General features: G+C 17.4%; 1 protein-coding gene across 1 annotated transcript; it reads left to right on the top strand.

Moving 5' to 3' along the window:
* Nucleotides 1–30: 30 nt before the first annotated feature.
* PRSY57_1360400 (hypothetical protein) lies at nucleotides 31–322 on the top strand (the record flags this gene model as incomplete). Its single annotated transcript, XM_020115224.1, has 2 exons — nucleotides 31–79; nucleotides 234–322. Coding segments are annotated over 2 exons (138 nt in total), but the record flags the coding sequence as incomplete, so codon positions are not given.
* Nucleotides 323–755: the final 433 nt, after the last annotated feature.

Here is a 755-nt window from a genome sequence, read left to right as displayed (position 1 = left end):
TATATATATATTTAAATATTTCATTTGAAGGTAATGGGTGTTATACCTGAGGACACATGTTGTAGTTATATATTTCCAAGTATGTATAAAATGAATTTTAATGAACGTATAAATTGTTGAAATACTTTATTTTAATATAATAAAACATATGTATAGATGTATATTAGATCTTTCTATTATCATTCTTACATATTTAAAAAAAAAAAAAAAAATTTTCAATTAAATTTTATTAGGTAATTTTTCTGAAAAACTAGAAGACAAAATTAAGTTACAGTCAGGATGTCAATTAAATAATGAACTTCTTATAGATTTTAGTTTATAGATTATATATTCTTAGAAAGAAAAATTAGATTCCATATATTTTAATATAATATAATATAATATAATATAAATGTCTTTTTTATACACATTAGTTATATATATATATATATATATATAGAGAGAGAGAGAGAGATGTATAATACATATAGTATTATATACGTATAAAATAGTTTGCCCAAAAGTGAAATAATAAAGGGAATTCACAATATATTTTTATTATAAAATTAAATTATATATATATATATATATATTGTACCTTATATGTTCTTATATATGAGGATACATTTTTTTTTTCTTCTTTTTTAATACCATATGATATATACAGTCTATATATTACGCTTCTGCATAAACATTCATATTAATATATCATGTTTGCTTGTGTTCATATAATGATAAAAAAAAAAAATTAATTATTATTATTATTATTATTATTA

Source organism: Plasmodium reichenowi, chromosome 13 (genome assembly GCF_001601855.1).
Source record: "Plasmodium reichenowi strain SY57 chromosome 13, whole genome shotgun sequence".
NCBI lineage: Eukaryota > Apicomplexa > Aconoidasida > Haemosporida > Plasmodiidae > Plasmodium > Plasmodium reichenowi.
This window is presented reverse-complemented; position numbering and strand designations above follow the sequence as displayed.